At 42.2% G+C, this 21,511-nt stretch overlaps 1 protein-coding gene across 1 annotated transcript in view; it reads left to right on the forward strand.

Moving 5' to 3' along the window:
- LIMCH1 (LIM and calponin homology domains 1) overlaps positions 1–21,511 on the forward strand; it is a 323,950-nt gene that overhangs the window by 208,047 nt on the left and 94,392 nt on the right. Inside the window, exons 12-18 of the mRNA XM_044276674.1 lie at positions 57–377; positions 654–914; positions 1,158–1,454; positions 2,211–2,447; positions 6,864–6,893; positions 15,413–15,539; positions 20,953–21,110. Of these exons, the coding sequence (XP_044132609.1) occupies positions 57–377; positions 654–914; positions 1,158–1,454; positions 2,211–2,447; positions 6,864–6,893; positions 15,413–15,539; positions 20,953–21,110 (1,431 nt within the window). The remainder of the gene's footprint in view (positions 1–56; positions 378–653; positions 915–1,157; positions 1,455–2,210; positions 2,448–6,863; positions 6,894–15,412; positions 15,540–20,952; positions 21,111–21,511) is intronic.

Genomic DNA, 21,511 nt, shown 5'->3' on the forward strand with positions numbered 1-21,511 from the left:
CTTTCTTTCTTTCATTTCTTTCTTCCCATTCGTTTCTTCTTTTCTTGGAATCAAAGTGAAAATACTCCTGTTCAATCGCAAGATAACAGCCAAAGTCCTAATATCGATTTAGCCAGAGCAGCAAATGATGATTTTGGCAAACGCAAGTTATCATTGCAAGAGAAGAGGGCCAGGAATAAGCAAAAATTTGTGCGCTTTGGTCCAGTGACTGAAATTGATCAGCAAAAGTGGGATAGACTGTGCATTGCTAAACCTACTGCGAGTGAGGGAAATGCCAGGGACGAACAGGTCCCCGAAATAACGTGCGCCAAAGCAGTGTTATCAGACATTTCAAAAATTGAAGTCTTGGGAACAACACCCTTACAATACAGTCCAAGGTATATTGGAAAGAGTCGATTCAGTCATAGTTTTCAGTTGCACCTGTTTTCAAGAATTTCCTAGTCTAAATTCATTTAATTGATATTACTTCTATTCTGTTTCATAGTCATTATCAAGACTTATTCTATGTCGCAAAATTATAATTTTTTAATGCATTTGTATTATAGTGTTTTACTAAGATGTCGAATGTTGAAATTTCAAAAATGTGAAAACATTTCTCATGTTTGATACAGTATCTGATGGGCTATTAACTATTGCACATATTGTTGTGTAAGTAGGCCAGCGAAACCTGAGGTATGTAGGTTACCAGATGTTTCTGCACCTCCTGAAAATGAGGCTGATGGACAAGTCATAGATACCAAGCGGGATGACATGTTGGCGCGTAGAATGGGAACTTTTCAGAAGTGTGCCAGAATAAGTAATGCTTCACCTGCACCTGATGACTCACACAGATGTATAGATCATGGGAAAGCATCAGAACAAATGATGGAAATGAATGGACATAGACAGCCACTCCAAGAGGACAACCAGCACCTGTGAGCTTCTTTTGTGCTGTGTACTGAATGGAATAATCTGTGGTGTGGGGCAAGCAATAATACCAGTGCATGCGTTTGCCGTGACTTAATTTATTTTTATTTTTTTATGATTGACTTTGTAATACTAATATTGTCTTACATTGACTTCTGGGTTTGATCTGTTGAGGATAACCATCCCTAAAGGCAAAGCATGTTGTGTAATTCCGACCTAATGAAGTTGAAACATCCTGTCACCTCTTCCAGCAGGAGTAAGGTGCCTCCTTGCAATGTTGGGAAACCAGACTGTGCAGATTCTTGTAACAACCCTGATGCAGAACATCCTGCTTCTGTAGAAGACACCTGTAAAGTAGATAGGAACTTGCAGAAGGACAGAAGCACTCCAGACCCGGAAAAAGATGACATGATGGTCAGAAGAATCTCAGTCAGTCAGAAACCCCCTATTGTGGCATTGAGTCACTTCCTGCCAGTGCCGTTTTCTGCCCAACAAAAAGTAGAGGAGAAGAAAAACATCTGTTCGCAAGCGGAAAATAAGCAACTGAGGTCAGAAATAATTTTTGTCAAGATGGCAGCAAGCCTTTTGATGTGATAAGATTTGTAGTACAGGTCCACGTGTTGTTTTGCCTGGATAGAAATTGAGTTATTGTGCGTTTAATTGAAAATTGTACAAATCTGTCTAGAATTTGAAGGCACACTGTCCAATATATTTTACTAAAGAGGTTTATGTTTTATAGGAATGAAAGCAGATCTCAAATTGTCCCTTGCAGGGACCCCACGCCACCAGCTATTGCCTGTAATTAAGTATTATGGGCTTCATTTCCCTGCAGCACCACCACAGGGGAATTACATATTACAAAGAGCCTATTCAGATCTATGGTTTGGGTATGTACTGCAGAATGGGACAGGGCATGAAACCCTTTATAACCACTCTCCATTCTAGCCAAGAGACGAGGATCCTGAATAGGGGACCCCTGTCTAATTATTCCAGAATTCCCTAGTAGAGTAAGTGGAAAAAATGGGTTTTATAAACTAGGCAACCCATTTAATGTGTCTTACAAAGAAAATGTGTCAAACGTGGGATCACAGGCCTCCAAATAAATGCTTTTTGGTTTTTTTCATTCTGTGAGTACATGTAACATAAAACTGAGTTTTCTCTTGCCTATATCAGATGTGCTCCTCACACTAATGGTGTCTGTTATGTACCTTGTGTAAAAGCGCGTACTATTTCTTATAAAGTAGAGTTTTACAGTGTAACATGAAATCCTTAATTTATAACAATATCTGAAATTGCTTCCATAGCTCCATCCAGGCAGTGACTATTTTGCCTCCTCGTACGCCCCAAACCTTTACCACCTCCACTTCTGACAGTCCATCACAGCAAATTGAACAGAGAAAAGCAGAAGATTCAGTTCAGTTAAACGATGATGATCTGACGAGCAAACAAATGTGCAGCCCCATTCAGCACAGTTCCATCTGTGCAGAGCCTAAGTCCCAGCCTGAAGAAACTCTTGAAAGGCCTGACCTTGAATTTTTGAGGTCAGATAATGTCATCAATTCGTTTTTTGGCTTTTTTTTTTCTCTTATCTAAAACAATATTTTACCTGTGTATATGTATGTGCGCATTAGTGTGGATACAATGTAGCAGAGCTAATTGTTTAGGTGCAGTAGAGGTTCTTATTTTCGTAAACTCAGCCCAATGTACAAAAAAATGGTGCCCATCAAAGACCCACAGAAAACTATGACCTATCCTATCCAGTCCAACCACAGGGAATGCTCTGATACTCTGATCACGGGTGCCCTGTCCTGGCTGAGAAATCTATAGGAAAAACATCACATGGGATTTTCTTCTCCACTATGAATGGTAACCATGTCTTGTCCCCCAGAGAATGAGTGTAGGTTCCCATGGTCAGATCCACAGATCTAGACTTATGGTAAATTTAGTGCAAATGCCATAAAAGTTGGGGTTAAGCACACACTTTGCATACACATGTATATGTCATTGGACTTCACTGCTTCAGTGCTGCAAAATATTTTGTTCATTTTATACATGCAGATGCAATGGTTTTCATTTTGACTTCTCGGTTGGTTGCATTTAGTAGGGTTGGTGTGGCTTTTGGATATACAGACGTGGACAAAATTGTTGGTACCCTTTGGTCAATGAAAGAAAAAGTCACAATGGTCACAGAAATAACTTTAATCTGACAAAAGTAATAATAAATTAAAATTCTATAAATGTTAACCAATGAAAGTCAGACATTGTTTTTCAACCATGCTTCAACAGAATTATGTAAAAAAATAAACTCATGAAACAGGCATGGACAAAAATGATGGTACCCCTAGAAAACACAGAACATAATGTGACCAAAGGGACATGTTAATTCAAGGTGTGTCCACTAATTAGCATCACAGGTGTCTACAACCTTGTAATCAGCCATTGGGCCTATATATATGGCTCCAGGTAATCACTGTGTTGTTTGGTGATATGGTGTGTACCACACTCGACATGGACCAGAGGAAGCAAAGGAAAGAGCTGTCTCAAGAGATCAGAAAGAAAATTATAGACAAGCATGTTAAAGGTAAAGGCTATAAGACCATCTCCAAGCAACTAGATGTTCCTGTGAGTACAGTTGCACATATTATTCATAAGTTTAAGATCCATGGGACTGTAGCCAACCTCCCTGGACGTGGCCGCAGGAGGAAAATTGATGACAAATCTAAGAGACGGATAATCCGAATGGTAACAAAAGAGCCTAGAAAGACTTCTAAAGAGATTCAAGGTGAACTTCATGCTCAAGGAACATCAGTGTCAGATCGCACCATCCGTCGTTGTTTGAGCCAAAGTGGACTACATGGGAGACGACCAAGGAGGACACCATTGTTGAAAACGAATCATAAAAAAGCAAGACTGGAATATGCCAAACTACATGTTGACAAGCCACAAAGCTTCTGGGAGAATGTCCTGTGGACAGATGAGACAAAAATCGAAGTTTTTGCCAAGGCACATCAGCTGTATGTTCACAGACGAAAAAATGAAGCATATCAAGAAAAGAACACTGTCCCTACTGTGAAACATGGAGGAGGCTCTGTTATGTTCTGGGGCTGCTTTGCTGCGTCTGGCACAGGGTGTCTTGAATCTGTGCAGGGTACAATGAAATCTCAAGACTATCAAGGAATTCTAGAGAGAAATGTACTAGCCAGTGTCAGAAAGCTTGGTCTCAGTCGCAGGTCATGGGTCTTGCAACAGGACAATGACCCAAAACACACCGCTAAAAACACCCAAGAATGGCTAAGAGGAAAAAATTGGACTATTCTAAAGTGGCCTTCTATGAGCCCTGACCTCAATCCTATTGAGCATCTTTGGAAGGAGCTGAAACATGCAGTCTGGAAAAGGCACCCTTCAAACCGGACACAACTGGAGCAGTTTGCTCATGAGGAGTGGGCCAAAATACCTGCTGAGAGGTGCAGATGTCTCATTGACAGTTACAGGAAGCGTTTGATTGCAGTGATTGCCTCAAAAGGTTGCGCAACAAAATATTAAGTTAGGGGTACCATCATTTTTGTCCATGCCTGTTTCATGAGTTTATTTTTTTACATAATTCTGTTGAAGCATGGTTGAAAAACAATGTCTGACTTTCATTGGTTAACATTTATAGAATTTTAATTTATTATTACTTTTGTCAGATTAAAGTTATTTCTGTGACCATTGTGACTTTTTCTTTCATTGACCAAAGGGTACCAACAATTTTGTCCACGTCTGTAACTCACACTGGTGGTTGAATATTTGTCCATTTGAGACTATTGGAAATGATGAAACAAGGCTATGTTTACCATAAGGGCAGCTATTAAGTCAGTAAAGATATAGTAACCCAGCTCACCTTGGTCCGCTCCCTTCTTAAAGAGGACATGTCACCTCTCCTGAAGTGTCTGTCTTAATAACTACTTACATTCCTTATGTAATAACAATTCTGGAGCATCTATTATGACTATGCTGTGCCATTCCTTTACTATACCTGCTAGAAGTTATGAATTGCGAGCAGTGTGCAATCAAGGTCCAGAGGGCCAGTTGGGGTGTGTGTTCCTGCACAGTCTGACACTGGAAGCACTGGAAGCACAAACTTTACAGGGACCCACCCCCAACTGGTAATACCCACCTGGACCTTCATTGCAGACTATTGGCAATTAATTCATAACTTCTAGTAGAAATAATAAAGGAGTGGCACATCGTAAGAAGAGATGCTCCAGATTTGTTATTGCATGGGGGATGTTACTAAAACAGGCCTGGCAGGGAAAGGTTGCAGGTCCACTTTAAAGGTGCAGTCTGGTTTCTGGAAGAAATAAAAAAGGGACACAATTTATATAAAATATAAAAAAAAAGTACTCACCTGTCCAGTCCCCTACTGATCTAGTGCATTTAATTTGCAGTCCCCAGCATATCTTTGGAAGGCAAAATTATACTTGAGCATTCAGGTGCTGTGCTGGCATCATGACTCCTCACAGAATGGTGATGCCGGTGGTATGCCACATGACCGCTGAGGCCACTGATTGGATGCAGCAGGTCACTTGTAAGCAAAGACCAGCAGGAACTGCGGAGTATTTTACTCTGCATCATCAGATGCCTGAATGTTTCTTTTAGTTTTTTTTTGAGAAGCCGGATGATAGGCTTGAATGATCAACACCTATATATTCTCCCAATATATGAATCTGAAAAGTGTATAAATAATACTCATTTATATAAAATAGAATACTTTGTTACAATAACACAAAAATCAACTAAAAACCCATTGAAAACAATGTAAAAAGGGGCTGCACGGTGTGCACAAGGTTATTATAGTATAATTCATATATTGTGTATAGTATAAACGGTTATTGTATATAACATATATATACAATAATAACCCATTCATATAATCAATTTGATTGCTCTCTATAGGTATAGAGAGCAATTGAATTGAGTATATGAATGGGCTATTGGTGTATAATCATATATAATCATTTATAGTGCTGCACTATATATTCATTATGTACGGTACTCTATATATCAATCATACTATAATAACCATGTGCACAACATGCGGTCCCTTTTGACTTTGTTTTTAATGGTTTTTTTTGTATATTTTTATGTTATTGTAACAAAGTATATTTTATATAAATGATTGAGTATATGTATATATATATTGTATATTATTTATACACTTTTCAGATTCATATATTGGGAGAATATTTGGGTAATAGAAGAGGTGTATCTGTTGTATACAGGTGTAGCTGACCTAAACTTGACTCTGATAACACATGGCACAGTGTTGGTTATTTTGTGACAAAAGCCATTGAAATCCATTGGAAAGTTAGTGTTATCTTTTTCTTGCCATTCTTTACTTAACGCGTTAACCATAAAGTTTAGCTCGGCTGCATCTGTAGGTATTAATAGGCTGAATGAGCCTGTGCGAGGTTTACCTCTAAACCTCCAGTGATATTAAAAGAATAGAGGGTGTATTTATTCCTTCCTACAAATGACGGATAGGGTACCAGTTATGCCACCTAACTTAGCATGGTAGGTGTGATGACATGAGCCAGCACCAGGAGGATCCGCTTCTCCAGAATATATACAGTATGACAACCAGTTTGCAGCGGAGCGCCTCCCGTTCACAGTACCACAAAATATGTTTTGTAAAAGGCCAATATGTTAAATAAATATATTTGAGGCACAAGATACTATTTTGTGCCACAGGATAAATATGTCCTTTACACACAATTTGTGATTCAAACCAAGAACATTCAGAGGCACAAAATTCACTATGAACAAACGACGTCAGAAAGTCGGGGAGGTCTGATAGCAGAAGTCTTTATAGATGTGGACATGTGCGCGGTCCTGATACAGCTCAGTATTCATCATTGTGAGGATGTTCTATTATCTTCGCCCCACAATTGTGTCTAATTCTACATTTGGTCTCGTAGATTCAGCAGCCTACGGTCAGATGAAGAAGAGTAAGTCCATTTCTTTGCTTGGAGAGTTTAACCACCTAGTGCATGCCTTACCCTTAAAAAAATCATCATCTGCATCTAGCCCCTCGGTACTAAGCAGTATTAATAACCAGTAACATCACCAATAAGGACATTTAGCATGAAACTAATCTATACACTTGTCATGCGAGAGTGCTGGTATTAATCCACTGTGCATGATTCTTGGGTACCCCTTGCTTCGAACTGCTAGATATATAAAGCACAAGCCTTTTCTTTCTTATATTACTTTTCGGTGCTAAGCAAGGCTCGGAATATTTGTGTCTAGTAGTTTTGGCATGTAAAATGTACTATCTTAGGATTTGTTCACACAGGGAAGAAGTGTGACTGGTCTTCACTGCTACACAAGAAAATGCTGCAAAAACAATTCACATTATGCTGGGGCTGCACGCCCATCTTGGCCATGGCACCGGTCATATGACCAAAGATCATTTTGTCGCAGTGCAGCCATTAAAAATGAATGGGATTGCAGCGTGACTGAAGAATCACAAAAAAAGTCACTAATGTTGGATTTTTTTATTTTATTTCTGGGGTCACTGTCAGGGGTGCCCTACAAATGAGGTTAGGTGAGGCGTCAGGTAGCACCAGGTAGGGGCAAAAGAGGGGCAGTCGAAGGGCCAGAGGCTGAGAGAAGGGGTTAGGTTAAGAAATTGGCATTGGGGAGGGAGAGGAGCCATTTCAGTTTTTGTCTCGGGCAGCAGAAAGGCTGGGTGCATCCCTGATCACAGTCACACTTCAACCCCATTCGGTTCAGTGGCTGTGCCGATAGAAATCGAGCTTTGGTCATGCGACAGGTGTCATACCAAGATCGCCGTGTAGCCTCAGCCTTAACATGTGTTGCTATAAATGATGTGTGAACTGCTTCCTATTGAACATGCAGTCAGTGCTGAATTATAGGAAGGGCAAAAATGGCAATTGCTTCCACCATCTAGTGATCCTCTGGCAGATTGACCAAAGGCTCAACTGCTATTGATGCGTGGCAGTAAAACCCAGGACGTGATCGCTATTATCCAGGCACTATGTAGTCCTTTTATAGCAGTGTATGGCAGTACTATCATGGCACTGTATTGCCTTATTATTTTGCTATTATAGCGTTTATCCTTCCCAGCTTGGCTTTTACTCATCTGGTTTGAATAAGAAGTAGAATCCTCTACACACATTTTTTGCTCAGGGGCATGCACATAGTTTTAAAATTGTGAATGGTCTAAATTTAGCATGGCTGTCTGAAAAGTGTCTGTTTAAAGGGGTTTTCTGAGATTCTGAGGATAGGTCATCAATATCAGATTGGCGGAGGTCCGACCCTCGGGACTCCCACTGATCATCTATTTGAGGAGCCCCTGGTGCTCTGTTGTGTGCTGCGGCCTCCTCACAGCTTGCCAAGCACAGCACTGTCCACTGAATAGAGGCCGTGCTTGGTATTGCAGCTCAGTCTCATTCACTTGAATGCTCCTAGGACATGTAACAGATGAATGACATCACTGGCCTAGGAAGAGGGCGCGGAGCTCACCGGAGCACTGCAGCCTCCTCAAACAGCTGATTGGTGGAGGTCAGGTGTTGGACCCCCGTCAATCTGCTATTGATGACCTATCTTGTCCCTTTTAATGTAGTGAATTCATGAATGAATAAGGATTCATACATTCCTATTTACCATTGCACACATTGGGCCTCATTTATCAAAACTGTCTAACAGGAAAAACTCTTAGTTTCCCATAGCAGCCAATCAGAGCTCATCTTTCAGTTTTTTCAGAACACTTTAAGAAATGAGAGCTGAGCGCTGATTGGTTGCTATAGGCAAGGTTTCCTGTCCTCCAGGACAGGCCCATTGTTTCAGTTGCCTCTGGAACTTGAGGAGCAAGATTTCTCCTTCCCCAGCACTATAAATGATGTCTCATCGTTGTGGTCTTCACAGATGTTGCACTGGGGCTCAGAAGCTTCAGGTTACCCTTCTGGTAGGAAGAGATGTGTAGGGGAAGCGAACATCATTTCCTAAGTGAATAACGGGACATTGTAATTTATGATTTTTATGATGGGACCGCCACCTTTTCTGTGTAGCCACCTCAGTATTGTAACTGCGTGTTCACTATCTGTATAATCATATGCAGCCATTATATTACATGAGCTGGAGCTTCAGGGCTTGAAGGAATCTTGTGCTATTAAATCCCGTCATTGATGTGAAGTGTTTGATGTCCAGGAAATTTACTATAAAGTGGATGAAGACCGGTACACACGACAATTAGATTTTTTATTTTTGTTTTGAATAATGAGCTTCAAAGCATTGACCAAATTGGCCATTTTCTGGGTGCGTAGTGTCCTGAGCCTCAACCTCAAATACCACAGCCCAGGCTTCAAATAGGTTGTGTCGCCAAGTGTTCTGCGCTATGTCATTGTGGATAACAGATGGCTATAGCTAGGATTAGTCTGTGTCGTCTGTGGGAATTGTAAGTGAAGGCAGATAAAAGTTCTAAGATGTTCTGCATAGAAGACAAAGGTGTGGTCTAGCTGATGGGTAGTTCTTTTTGTTTTTGCATTTTCGTTTTTGCGTTTTTATTCCCTGCCTTTCCGGGGCCATAACTTTTTTTTACTTTTCCGTTCACATAGGGCTTGCTTTTATTGCGGGACAAGTTGCACTTTCTAATTCCACCATTTAATATTTTACACGATGTAGTGGAGAACTGGAAAAAAATTCTGCAACAGTTCTATGGGTTTTGTTTTTACGGCGTTCCCCGTATGGTAAAACTGACCTGACCTGTTATGGGGATACCACATATATATTCTTGCATTTTAATACTGAAAAAAATAAAACCCTTTTTCTTTTCTTCACCATATTCTGACCGTTATAACTTTTTTTGTAGTCATGTGTACAAAGCTGTGTGGGGGCTCATTTTTTGCAGGGCGATCTGTAATTTTCATTCATACAATTTTGGGGTCACTTTTTATGAATTTTTTTGTGGGAGGTGAAACCACCATAAAACTGTAAATCAGCCATTTTGACTGTTGTTCCCGAATTGGATAAACATTTTTATATTTTAATAGTATGGGCGTTTTCACACACAGCAATGCCCATTAAGTGTATTTTTTTTTATTGTTTATGTATTTTTATTAAAATTTCGGGGAAAGAGGAGTGATTAGAATTTTTATGTTTTTTATTTTTAAACTTTATTTTATTTTTTTATAACAAGCAATCAGCAGATTGCTTCTCTCAAAGAAGAGAAATACACTGTGGGGGTCAACAACTATCCAGAAATACGCCTATATTAGGAGTACTCCTAGCACAGATTGCGGTGTAAAGGTTATTTGCGTCGCAGTCTGCGACTTTTCCCCGCTCACGGCAGATTTAAAAAGGGGGGAGTGGCAGGGAAGAGGATAGGCCGGCAGGCCATCTCATTTATCAGTTTCTACGCCTGTTTTAGGCCTCCTGCACACGAACGTGTGCTTCCCGTTGCCGTATTGCGGACCGCATTTGCGGATTCGCAATACACGGGCACCGTTCCGTGTGCATTCTGCATCACGGATGTGGACCCATTGACTTCAATGGGTCAGCAAATCCAGAGATGCGGAACGGAAGCACGGAACGTAACCCTCCAGGAGCGCTATGGAGTGCTTCCGTGGAGTTTCGTCCCATACTTCCGTTCCGCAAAAAGATAGAACATGTCCTATCTTTTTGCGGAACGGCCGGATCGCAGAGCCATTAAAGTGAATGGGTCCGCGATCTGCTGCGGCTGCTCCATGGAGGGTGCTATGCCATTTCTTCAGACCCGTTCTGACTGCCCGTAACAGCACCCTGTGAAACCAACGTACTGAAATGCAAAGTTTTTTTTCTCCTACATTGCTTTTTACTGGCCTCAACATCGGTATCGTAAGCCACGGAGGTTTCCAGCGTGTCAGATGGCCCCTACAGTACCAGTCACATATACCGACCCCCTCCCCCCTTCCATTTACTGCCTACTGGTGATGGTGTTTTTTTCATACCCCTTTAAAGAGCTGTGGTGTTGCACTAAGTAGTGGGGTTGGGGTGATCTCCGCAATCTTCTTGTCTTCGCTGTGGAAGAAAAATAATACACAGTGTTATAGGATGGCCTACAGCTTAAACATCTGCACATTTTAGATTATATTAATTGGTATTTGTGCCAGGTCTGGTCCCTGCTGTAAGGTGTGTGGACGCTAGGCAAAGTCTGCACCCCTTATCTCCACTCCGAGCATTCACTTGTTCAGGAATATGTGTGTAAGGGTACTTTCACACTTGCGGCAGAGTGACCCGGCAAGCAGTTCCGATCCGGCAAACGGAAAGCATTTGTAGGCGGATCCGTCTTCCAAATGCATTGCAAGAACGGATCCGTCTCTCCGTTTGTCATCCAGAGAAACAGATCCATTATATATTTTTATTACATTGCGGTATTTTGAATACATTCCTATGGAAAAAATCCGGCATTCAGGCAAGTCTTCAGTTTTTTGGGTCGGCGATAAAACCGTAGCATGCTGCGGTTTTATCTTTGTCCTGATCAGTTAAAAAGACTGAACTGATGCATCCTGATCGGATTGCTCTCCATTCAGAATGCATGGGGATATGCCTGATAAGTTCTTTTCCGGTATAGAGCCCCTAGGACGGAACTCGGTGCCGGAAAAGAAAAACGCTAGTGTGAAAGTACCCTTAGGCTACTTTCACACTCGCGTTTGGTGCGGATCCGTCATGGATCTACACAGACGGATCCGTTCAGATAATACAACCGTCTGCATCCGTTCAGAACTGGTCCGTTTGTATTATCTTTAACATAGCCAAGACAGATCCATCTTGAACACCATTAAAAGTCAATGGAGGACGGATCAGTTTTTTTTTGTGTCATAGAAAACGGATCCGTCCTCCTTGACTTACATTGTGTGCCAGGACGGATCCGTTTGGCTCAGTTTCGTCAGGCGGACACCAAAACGCTGCAGGAATGGAGACGGAACGGAGGCAAACTGATGCCTTCTGAGCGGATCCTTTTCCATTCAGAATGCATTAGGGCAAAACTGATCCGTTTTGAACCGCTTGTGAGAGCCCTGAACGGATCTCGCAAGCGGAAAGCCAAAACGCCAGTGTGAAAGTAGCCTTAGGGACACGATATTATTTTCCATCTGTGTGCTATACTCATTTTTTGCAGATAGCAATTATTTTTTGGCACGTGTGGCTCTGGTATTGCTCACTTTATGTATACTGGCTGTACATCACTGGTCTCTTGTGATGTTCAGCAGCAGAATATTGGCCGATATGTTCATTACAGCAACTTAGGTTTTTTGCATTGCCTAGAGTGTGCCAGCCTCTTATGTCCCCCAGATGGCATTGGTGACATTGTGTTAATCCATATAGCTGGAAGACTTGAAGGGGTTTTTCAATAGTTTCTAACTGGGTCCCCAGCCGATCAGCTGTTTGAAAATGCAGCAGCGCTAACAGTAGCCATGTGACATCACGTTCATCAGTCACGTGGCCTCGGCTCAGTTCACCCCCATTGAAGTGAATGGGGCTGGGCTGCGATTCCAAGGACAGCCACCATACAATGTGAGCACACATTGTGAGCACCGGTGCCTTCTCAAACAGCTGACCGACGGGGGTCCTGGGTGTCGAACCCCCACCGATCAGATACTGATGACCTAGCCTGAAGAGAAGTCATCAGTAAAAAAAACTCTTGGAAAACTGGCTTTAAAGGTGTTAATCCCATGTTTTAAGTAACAATTTAAAATCAGACATCATATAGTACATGAGTCTCTTTTTAGCAAAGCTAGAGGATCCAGAGATCTCCCCATTTATTGCTCGAATTGCTCTGCTGGATTTAGTTCAAGCTGGCAGCTCAGACGGCGTGACCTGTAACTGCCACAGTTTCTAACAGAAATATATGGCTGGTGGCAGTTGAAGGTTAGAATTGAGCATGTGCGTCCACCTCAGCGAAGTGGACAGAGATAAAGAAAAGAGAAAACAGCAGGTGGCGCTATAGATATATATTTTACAGAATTACGCAACGATTTTCAGTGCATATCAAATAGGAGTAATACACATCCGATATCCACCAATAAACTGTGTCACAGTGCAGAAACCAGTGGTCCGTGGATTTTCATTTGCTTGGTTACAGTCATTAGTTACTTCTGGTGGATAATAATGTGTCCTGGTTATTACAGGATAAGGGCTCATTCAGACGGCCATATGCTGTGCACAAAAATGCGGATCTGTTTTTTTTTGCAGATTAGATGCCGTCCCATGTCCTATACGTGTCAGTGAAAATCAGGACATGGCCCTATTGAAGTCTATGGATCAGCCAAAAAGCGGAATGCAATCAGTTTTTTTTTTTTTTGTGGACATGCCGAACTGTCCGCAAAAAAAACGGATCCACATTGTTGTGGACAGCATATGGTCGTCTAAATGAGTCCTAAGGCTACATGCACACGACCGTATGTGTTTTGCGGTCTGCAAATTGCGGATCCGCAAAAAAAACTGATGACGTCCGTATGCCATCATTTTTTTTTTTTTTTTTGCGGATCCATTGTAACAATGCCTAAAACGGACAAGAATAGGACATGTTCTATTATTATTTTTTTGCGGGGCTACGGAATGGACCTATTGAAATGAATGGGTCCGCATCCTATCCGCAAAACAAAACCCGAAACGGACACAGAAGCAAACAACGTTCGTGTGCATGTAGCCTAAAGCCTCATGCACACGGCCGTTGTTTGGGTCCGCATCCGAGCCGCCGTTTTGGCGGCTCGGATGCGGACCAATTCACTTCAATGGGGCCGCAAAAGATGCGGACAGCACTCAGTGTGCTGTCCGCATCCGTTGCTCCGTTCCGCGGCCCCGCAAAAAAAATATAACGTCCTATTCTTGTCCGCAAAACGGACAAGAATAGGCAGTTATATCAATGGCTTCCGTTCCGCAAATTGCGGAAGGCACACGGGCGGCTTCCGTTTCTTGCGGATCCCGCGGTTTGCGGACCGCAAAAAATGGCACGGTCGTGTGTATGTAGCCTAACAGGAATGAAAAAGGAAAGTGTAATACCATTGTCCAGACTTTAAAAGATTTTTCAAGACTTAGGCTACTTTCACATCTGCGCTTTCCCTTTCCGCTATTGAGATCCGTCATAGGATCTCAATAGCGGGGGAAAACGCTTCCGTTTTGTCCCTGTTCATTATCAATGGGGACAAAACTGAACGGAACGAAATGGAATGCAGTCTGTTTCCGCTTGGTTGCGTCCCCATTGCGGACAGAATAACGCTGCAAACGTTGTGGTGCAGAGCAAGACGGATCCATCTTGACTCATAATGTAAGTCAATGGGGACGGATCCGTTTTCTTGGACACGATAGAAAATGGAACCACTTCCCTGCTCAGACATCTCCACTGCGCCTGCGCCGATGACGTCATAGTGCTCCATCGGCGCAGTGGAGATGTCTGAGCAGGGAAGCGGTCGGACATTCACTGCGCATGCGCCGAATACAGACGCGCACGGCGCATGCGCGAGAAGTCGTCCGCTTGATCGCATTCCGGAGGAGATGGGCGGGCTGGAGGGACGCGCTGGGCGGCGGCATCTTGTGAAGGTAGACCGATCCTCTAGGTGCTAATGACGCCCCCATAGCACCTAGAGGGTCATTAGCATATCAATATAAGTTCTTTTTTTTGTGAAACGGCTGCCCCAAAAGCTATTATATTAGGATTGTTTGGCAGAGCAGACACTAGCGGATCGCTAGTGTCTGAAAGCTTATTATGTGAAAACGAAGTGGTAGAAACCCTTTAAAGATAATACAACCGGATCCGTTCATAACGGATGCAGACTGTTGTATTATCGTGACGGAATCCAGTAAAAACGCTGGTGTGAAAGTAGCCCTGTAATGTAGGTTGTTGGACTAGTCTCAAAATGAGCCATAGCCCCATAAATCTTGCAATATTACCTTTGGTACAGATGCAGCAGAGCTCAACTTGATGGTTAACGTGTAAAGTAAAGAATGGCAAAAAGAAAAGGTTAACTACATTTTCAATGGATTTCAATGGCCTTTGTCTCGAGATAATGGAGATAACACGTGAGTCAAGTTTAGCTCTGCTACATCTGTACATTCATGGCTGAGGTCTGGATGCAATCTCATGCTGGATACACGTTTTTATCTATACGAATGCACTTCATAATAATGTATGCTGTCTGATTTGTTTCAGTAATTTACCCTGGCAACCTAAAAAATCCCATCACTGGATGGTGGTACTCAGCACAGTCTATGTACCTACAACCTGCGTTGATCTTAATATTTGGTTACTGTCAATATACTGCTTGCATGCTTTGCCTTGTGTGCTTAGTTTTGATTCATTTTCTTAACAAATGTCTCCCCTTACAGGACAACCATGAAGTGCATGGATCATAGACTTCTGATCTGCACTGCATGTTGCTTTGTCATGTGGCGCCATCTTGTGGTACCTTTACAGAATGCTTGCAGACTGTTATATAATGATGGTCTGTCTTTTGTGTGTTCTGTGCAGGAGTGTAAGCATGTTGGACATGAGGTGTGAGGAAGAAGGAACAATGATACCGCATAGCCGAGCACACCAAGAACATCTGCAGTATGTCAACGATCTACTCAAAGAGGAGGATGACACATGGCAGAATGTAGGTAGTTTTGGTCCGCTGCGACAAAATGTCACATTAAAGCTCCCTCGCAATACCAATAAAGCACAAAGGGGCAGATTGACTAATGTAAATTGGGTGCTGGAAGATAAATCTGGCACATCTTTGGACTTTCTAAACCAGTCATGCTCAACCTGCGGCCCTCCAGCTGTTGGAAAACTACAACTCCTATCATTTCCTACAGAAGGGCATGGGGGAGGTGTAGTTTTACAACAGCTGGAGGGCCGCAGGTTGAGCATCCCTGGTCTAAACTATGCTTATACCACCTGTGAGTTTGCTTACTTTACGCAGAATTGTGCACCAATTTTTTTTTACTTTTTTTGATGCAAGTTGTCACAGTGTAAGCCATGTCCTATTTCTGATAGGCTACAGCTCTTTCCAGGTAGGTCACACAGTCAAGAGAAAGTAGCTTAAAGGGGTTGTCCGGGTTCAGAGCTGAACCCGGACATATCTCCATTTTCACCCCGGCAGCCCCCCTGACTTGAGCATCGATGCAGTTCATGCTCCGATGCTCTCCTTTGCCCTGCGCCAAATCCCGCAGGGCAAAGGCATTTTTTGGAGATCCGGTGACGAACCGGGGCTCTCTATGGGGCTGCCAGGAAGCCCGGGTGACGTCGCCGGCACTGATGGGTGGGATTTAGCGCTGCCCTAGCCAGTAAAACGGCTAGGGCAGCGCTAAAGACCGCCAATCAGAAGTTTCCGCCCGGCAGTGAGTTATTGAAAACAAAAGAGACCTTCCCCTGAACGATTTAGCGCAGGGCAAGGGAGCGCATCGGAGCATGAGATGCTCCGATGCTAGCCTCAGGGGGGGTGCCTGGGTGAAAAAAAGGGTATGTCTCCGGGTTCAGGTCTGAACCCGGACAACCTCTTTAAACAATAAATGAAGTGCAAAGCGTATACTCCAGTTTTTGGTGCAAATTAGGCCAGAATTCTGGTGCACTTTGATTAGTAAATCTCCTCCAGTATGTTTCCTGTTCCTGGATACTTCTCCCTTATTTTATATGTTTTTATTCTAAAACAGGTGGACTTTCACTGAAATAAAAAACAAAATACTTCTATATTCTACTTGTCCCCTAAGGATCCATTCACTCAACTGTATTTTTGGTCTGCATTGCGGATTGAGTGCGGGCCCATTCATTTCAATGGGGTGTGCTGTCCGCATCCATATGTTCGTTCCACGGCCCCTCAAAATAAAAATAGAACATGTCCTTTTGTCCATTTTGCTTGGTTTGCGGGACTTGGGAAAAATGTGGGATGCACATGGCTGGTATCTGTGTTTCATGGATGTGCGATTTGCGGACTGCAGAACACATACAGTCGTGTATATTCTTACTAATTTTACTTTAGGAGGTCAGCAAGTAATAGGGTACAGGAAATGGCCATATGACTACAGCGTGAGACTACACAGATTCTTTGTATTCTCTTACCATGGAAATAAGAAAGATTTGCATAAGAGCTGTATATATTATATAGAATTTGAATTGAAACAATTTGTAAATTTGCTTCACTTTCAGTTTATATGCTTTGGAGCATGTGGGCATAGGCTGTAAGGAGGGCTTCCAGGATATTTAAATACAAAATAGTAAAATAAGGAAGCATGCAATATACTTGGTTGCTGGTGTCTTGTGCCTCTCATTGCTCTGACACATTGACATGTTATCCATAGTGATGACACTTAACGTGAGCTTATCGGCCCACAGGATGGCACATAAAGGAACAATATAAGTGCTGGGCTACACTGTGGGGAATTAGAGCAGAGTCAGGGTGGTACATATATTGCACAAGTTTCTTCTTCTTATTATTATTTGGATAGTCCCGGCTTTCCCATATACAGTGCCTTGCAAAAGTATTCACCCCCATTGACTTTTTTCCTATTTTGGTTCCTCACAACCTGGAATTAACATGGATTGTTTGAGGATTTGCATCATTTTATTTACAGAACATGCCCACAACTTTAAAGATGTTTTATTTATTTGTATTTTTATTTTATTGTGAAGCAAATAACAAACAGAACAAAATTACATAAAAAGTTAATGTGCATAACTATTCACCCCCTAAAGTCCATACTTTGTAGAGCCACCTTTTGCAGCAATCACAGCTTCAAGTCGATTTGGATAAGTCTCTCTGAGCTTGCCACATCTTACCACTGGGATTTTTGCCCATTCCTCCTTGCAAAACTGCTCCAGCTCCTTTCAGTTAGATGGTTTGCGCTTGTGAACAGCAATCTTTAAGTCTGACCACAGATTTTCTATTGGATTGAGATCTGGGCTTTGACTAGGCTATTCCAACACATTTACATGTTTCTCCCTAAACCACTCAAGTGTTGCTTTAGCCGTGTGTTTGGGGTCATTGTCCTGCTGAAAGGTGAACCTCCGTCCCACCCTCAAATCACGCACAGAGTGGGACAGGTTTTGCTCAAGAATATCCCTATATTTATCACCATCCATCTTTCCCTCAACCCTGACCAGTTTCCAAGTCCCGGCTGCTGAAAAACATCGCCCCAGCATGATGCTGCCACCACCATGTTTCACTCTGGGGATCGTGTTCTTTGGTTGATGTGATGTGTTGGGTTTGCGCCAGACATAGCGTTTTCTTTGATGGCCGAAAAGTTCAATTTTTGCACCTTCCTCCATACATTTTGGGAGTCTTCCACGTGCCTTTTCACAAACTCACAATGTGCTTTTTTTGTTTTTAGCTGAAAGTGATAGCTTTCTTCTGGCCACTCTGCCATAAAGCCCAACTCTATGGAGCGTCCGGCTTATTGTCGTCCTATGTACAGATAAGCCAGTCTGTGGAACTCTGCAGCTCCTCCAGGGTTACCTTAGGTCTCTGTGCTGCCTCTCTGACTAATGCCCTCCTTGCCCGGCCCGTGGGTTTTGGTTGGCGGCCGTCTCTTGGCAGGTTTGCTGTTGTGTCATGTTCTTTCCATTTGGTTATGATAGATTTGATGATGCTCCTTGGGGTCATCAAAGATTTGGATATTTTTGTATAAACTAACCCTAACTTGTACTTCTCAACAACATTGTCCCTTACTTGTTTGGAGAGTTCCTTGGTCTTCATGGTAGTGTTTAGTTAGGGATGCCTCTTGCTTAGGTGTTGCAGCCTTTGGGGCCTTTCAAAAAAGGTGTGTATATGTAATGACAGAATATGTTACACTTAGATTGCACACAGGTGGACATCATTTTACTAATCATGTGACTTCTGAAGGTAATTGGTTGCACCAGAGCTTTTTATGGGATTCCTAATAAAGGGGGTGAATACATACGCACATGACAATTTTCTGTTTTCTATTTCTAAACAATAGTTTTATTTATACAGTACAGACCAAAAGTTTGGACACACCTTCTCATTCAAAGACTTTTCTTTATTTTCATGACTATGAAAATTGTAGATTTACACTGAAGGCATCAAAACTATGAATTAACACATGTGGAATTAAATGCATAACAAAAAAATGTGAAACAACTGAAAATATGTCATATTCTAGGTTCTTCAAAGTAGCCACCTTTTGCTTTCATTACTGCTTTGCACACTCTTGGCATTCTCTTGATGAGCTTCAAGAAGTAGTCACCGGAAATGGTCTTTCAGCAGTCTTGAAGGAGTTCCCAGAGATGCTTAGCACTTGTTGGCCCTTTTGCCTTCACTCTGCCTGCGGTCCAGCTCACCCCAAACCATCTCGATTGGGTTCAGGTCCAGTGACTGTGGAGGCCAGGTCATCTGGTGCAGCACCCCATCACTCTCCTTCATGGTCAAATAGCCCTTACACAGCCTGGAGGTGTGTTTGGGGTCATTGTCCTGTTGAAAAATAAATGATGGTCCAACTAAATGCAAACCGGATGGAATAGCATGCCGCTGCAAACTGCTATGGTAGCCATCCTGGTTCAGTATGCCTTCAATTTTGACTAAATCCCCAACAGTGTCACCAGCAAAGCACCTCCACACCATCACACCTCCTCCTCCATGCTTCACGGTGCGAACCAGGCATGTAGAGTCCATCCGTTCACCTTTTCTGCGTCACACAAAGAAACGGTGGTTGGAAACAAAGATCTCAAATTTGGACTCATCAGACCAAAGCACAGATTTCCACTGGTCTAATGTCCATTCCTTGTGTTCTTTAGACCAAACAAGTCTCTTCTGCTTGTTGCTTGTCCTTAGCAGTGGTTTCCTAGCAGATATTCTACCATGAAGGCCTGATTCATACAGTCTCCTCTTAACAGTTGTTCTAGAGATGTGTCTGCTGCTAGAACTCTGTGTGGCATTGACCTGGTCTCTAATCTGAGCTGCTGTTAACCTGCGATTTCTGAGGCTGGTGACTCGGATGAACTTATCCTCCGCAGCAGAGGTGACTCTTGGTCTTCCTTTCCTGGGGCGGTCCGCATGTGAGACAGTTTCTTTGTAGCGCTTGATGGTTTTTGTGACTGACACTTTCAAAGTTTTCCCAATTTTTCGGACTGACCTTCATTTCTTAAAGTAATGATGGCCACTCGTTTTTCTTTACTTAGCTGTTTTTTCTTGCCATAATACAAATTCTAACAGTCTATTCAGTAGGACTATCAGCTGTGTATCCACCTGACTTCTCCACAACGCAACTGATGGTCCCAACCCCATTTATAAGGCAAGAAATCACACTTATTAAACCTGACAGGGCACACCTGTGAAGTCAAAACCATTTCAGGTGACTACCTCTTAAAGCTCATCAAGAGAATGCCAAGAGTGTGCAAAGCAGTAATCAAAGCAAAAGGTGGCTACTTTGAAGAACCTATAATATGACATATATTTTCAGTTGTTTCAGACTTTTTTGTTATGTATATAATTCCACATGTGTTAATTCATAGTTTTGATGCCTTCAGTGTGAATCTACAATTTTCATAGTCATGAAAAAAAGCAAACTCTCTGAATGAGAAGGTGTGTCCAAACGTTTGGTCTGTACTGTATATTTTTCTCATTTCACTTCACAAACTTAGAGTATTGTGTTCTGATCATCATATAAAATTCAGATTAACAAAACATTGAATTTAAGGCTGTAATGTAATAAAATCAGAAAAAAGTCAACGGGGGGGGGGGGGGAATACTTTTGCAAGGCCCTGTATATAGATGTTTGGCTTGGCCGAACGTGTATGTGTATTCTGTGGGGAGAGTGGAGAAAGCCGCTGCCAGACACTTATGGCGGTGGCTTATCTCCTGGCTGAAGAAAAGGATCAGGCGAAATATTTATTTTACCCGATCCTTGGTTCCTCTGAAGTCATCTCTCTGGGTAGAGTCAGGAGCTTCCCATACACATTTGAGTGTCAGCCAGACTGGCCGTTCTTAGCAGATCCAGCTGCCAAAAGACGAATATGTATGGCAAGCTTTTTTTTTCTGTTTCTCTGTGACGCTAATCTTGACATTGTTGTAGGACCTTGCCCGATGGAAGACCCGCAGGAGGAGTGCATCACAGGACTTGATAAAGAAAGAGGAAGAAAGGAAAAAGATGGAGAAGATGCTTCGTGGAGAAGGTGACTTAACCGAAAGAAGAAAAAGCATAAAAACATATAAAGAAATAGTGGAGGAAAAGTAAGTTACTGCCATGGTAATTCTTTGTATATCTGGTAAATAAAAGGTTAATTCCCATCTGATAAAGTGATCTCTAGAATATGCCATTACTATATGGTTTATGGGGATCCAACCTCTGGGACCTGTACCAATCATGAGAGATGAATACAAAATATGACATAAAACAGTTCAAAATCAGTACAAAGCCAGAATACAAAAGTGTTTGCAAAGTGAATCAACTTTTGTAGATGGAAATTGGAATTAGGATTGAAATTATAAATTAAAAAAAAAAAATTTAACTTCCTTCAAAGAACAGGAAGTCTCGACATATTTGAGGCCTAGTGATCAGTGCAAAAAATGCCGGATTTTAGTATTAGTTTTTAAATATAGATGGTGACATGGAAAATTAAAACAAAATCATC

The sequence above is a fragment of the Bufo gargarizans genome, chromosome 1 (assembly GCF_014858855.1).
Source record: "Bufo gargarizans isolate SCDJY-AF-19 chromosome 1, ASM1485885v1, whole genome shotgun sequence".
NCBI lineage: Eukaryota > Metazoa > Chordata > Amphibia > Anura > Bufonidae > Bufo > Bufo gargarizans.